General features: G+C 55.1%; 1 protein-coding gene across 1 annotated transcript in view; it reads left to right on the forward strand.

Moving 5' to 3' along the window:
* NR1H3 (nuclear receptor subfamily 1, group H, member 3) overlaps nucleotides 1-733 on the forward strand; it is an 11,574-nt gene extending 10,841 nt beyond the window's left edge. Inside the window, 2 exon segments of the mRNA XM_012001407.1 lie at nucleotides 15-243; nucleotides 438-733. Coding sequence (XP_011856797.1) covers nucleotides 15-243; nucleotides 438-584 — 376 coding nt within the window. The 3' untranslated portion in view covers nucleotides 585-733.
* The last annotated feature ends 720 nt before the right edge of the window (nucleotides 734-1,453 follow it).

Genomic DNA, 1,453 nt, shown 5'->3' on the forward strand with positions numbered 1-1,453 from the left:
CGGTGGCTTGGGAGGGTGGAGGCTTTTGCTCTGTTATTTAGGGATGAGAGAGCTTGGCTGGAGCATGTCTCTATATTTTGGTTGCAACTTGGGGTATGGAACTGGACCCTGGCCAGACCTGCTTCTCAACTCTCTTGGTGACCTATAGACCGGCCCAATGTGCAGGACCAGCTCCAGGTAGAGAGGCTGCAGCACACATATGTGGAAGCCCTGCATGCCTACGTCTCCATCCACCATCCCCATGTGAGTCTCCCCATGGTGCCCCTTTTCCTCCTTCCCACACACAGGCCCATTCCCTGATACACCTACTTTCCCTTCAAGAATTTCTCTCTGACTGCATGGTGTGCAGACAACTCACCTCTCCCACAACTCCCCTACCCTTGCCCTGCTTCCCTGCAGACAGGCAAAAGCTGTTCTTGTCTCTCTCCTTTCCCCAGGACCGACTGATGTTCCCACGGATGCTAATGAAACTGGTGAGCCTCCGGACCCTGAGCAGCGTCCACTCAGAGCAAGTGTTTGCACTGCGTCTGCAGGACAAAAAGCTCCCACCGCTGCTCTCTGAGATCTGGGATGTGCACGAATGACTGTTCTTTCCTCATATTTTGTTTTCTGGGCCGGATGGCTGAGGCCTGGTGGCTGCCTCCTAGAAGTGGAACAGACTGAGAAGGGCAAACATTCCTGGGAGCTGGGCAAGGAGATCCACCCGTGGCATTAAAAGAGAGTCAAAGAGTTGGGAGTTTTGTGGCTACTGAGCAGTGGGGCGCCCTCTAACGCTGTGCTGTATCTGAAGACCACATTGATCCCACAAACGGATGGGCCTGGGGGCCACTTTGCACAAGGTTCTCCAGCGCCCTGCCCATCCTGCCTCCACCACTTCCTGTTTTTCCCACAGGGCCCCAAGAAAAATTCTCCACTGTCACTCTGTGGTATGGCCATAAATGTCTCAGCGCCGCCTCACTGATAGGTCTGGTACTGTTTGAACAGGAAGATCAAAATGAATACAAAATGAGAGAAACCAATGTCTGTATTGGGGGTGGGGACACGGTAGTAGAGGAGGAAGCCTGCGATCTTTAGGATCCGCCTCCAGGCTCAGAGGAGGGAGGGTCACAAGTGACAGGCTTGGCCGTGAGAGGGGGCCTCTTCTTACTAACCCCCACAGCGCCATATGAATAAATGCAATGCTGAGGCTTAGGCGCCCCCTTCCCCTGCTGGGATCCAGGTAGGATCCCGTTGCCTTTCTGCGGGGGAGGAGGAAGTGTTGGATTTCAGCGCTAAGGCCTCGGCGATGCACCTCACGTGCGTGTCTAGCATGCCGTAGTTTTTCCTTTGGCATCTGAAAAAGGCACAACCTGAAAGACCCAGAACCCAGTTTCGGCCCCCAGGTCCTTTGGGACAGGAAGAGAAGAGTCGTGTGGCCGCGAGGAGGCTGTCCTGCGGCGGGGCTGGCCTCGCG

The sequence above is a fragment of the Mandrillus leucophaeus genome, unplaced genomic scaffold, assembly GCF_000951045.1.
Source record: "Mandrillus leucophaeus isolate KB7577 unplaced genomic scaffold, Mleu.le_1.0 Scaffold66, whole genome shotgun sequence".
NCBI classification, from domain to species: domain Eukaryota; kingdom Metazoa; phylum Chordata; class Mammalia; order Primates; family Cercopithecidae; genus Mandrillus; species Mandrillus leucophaeus.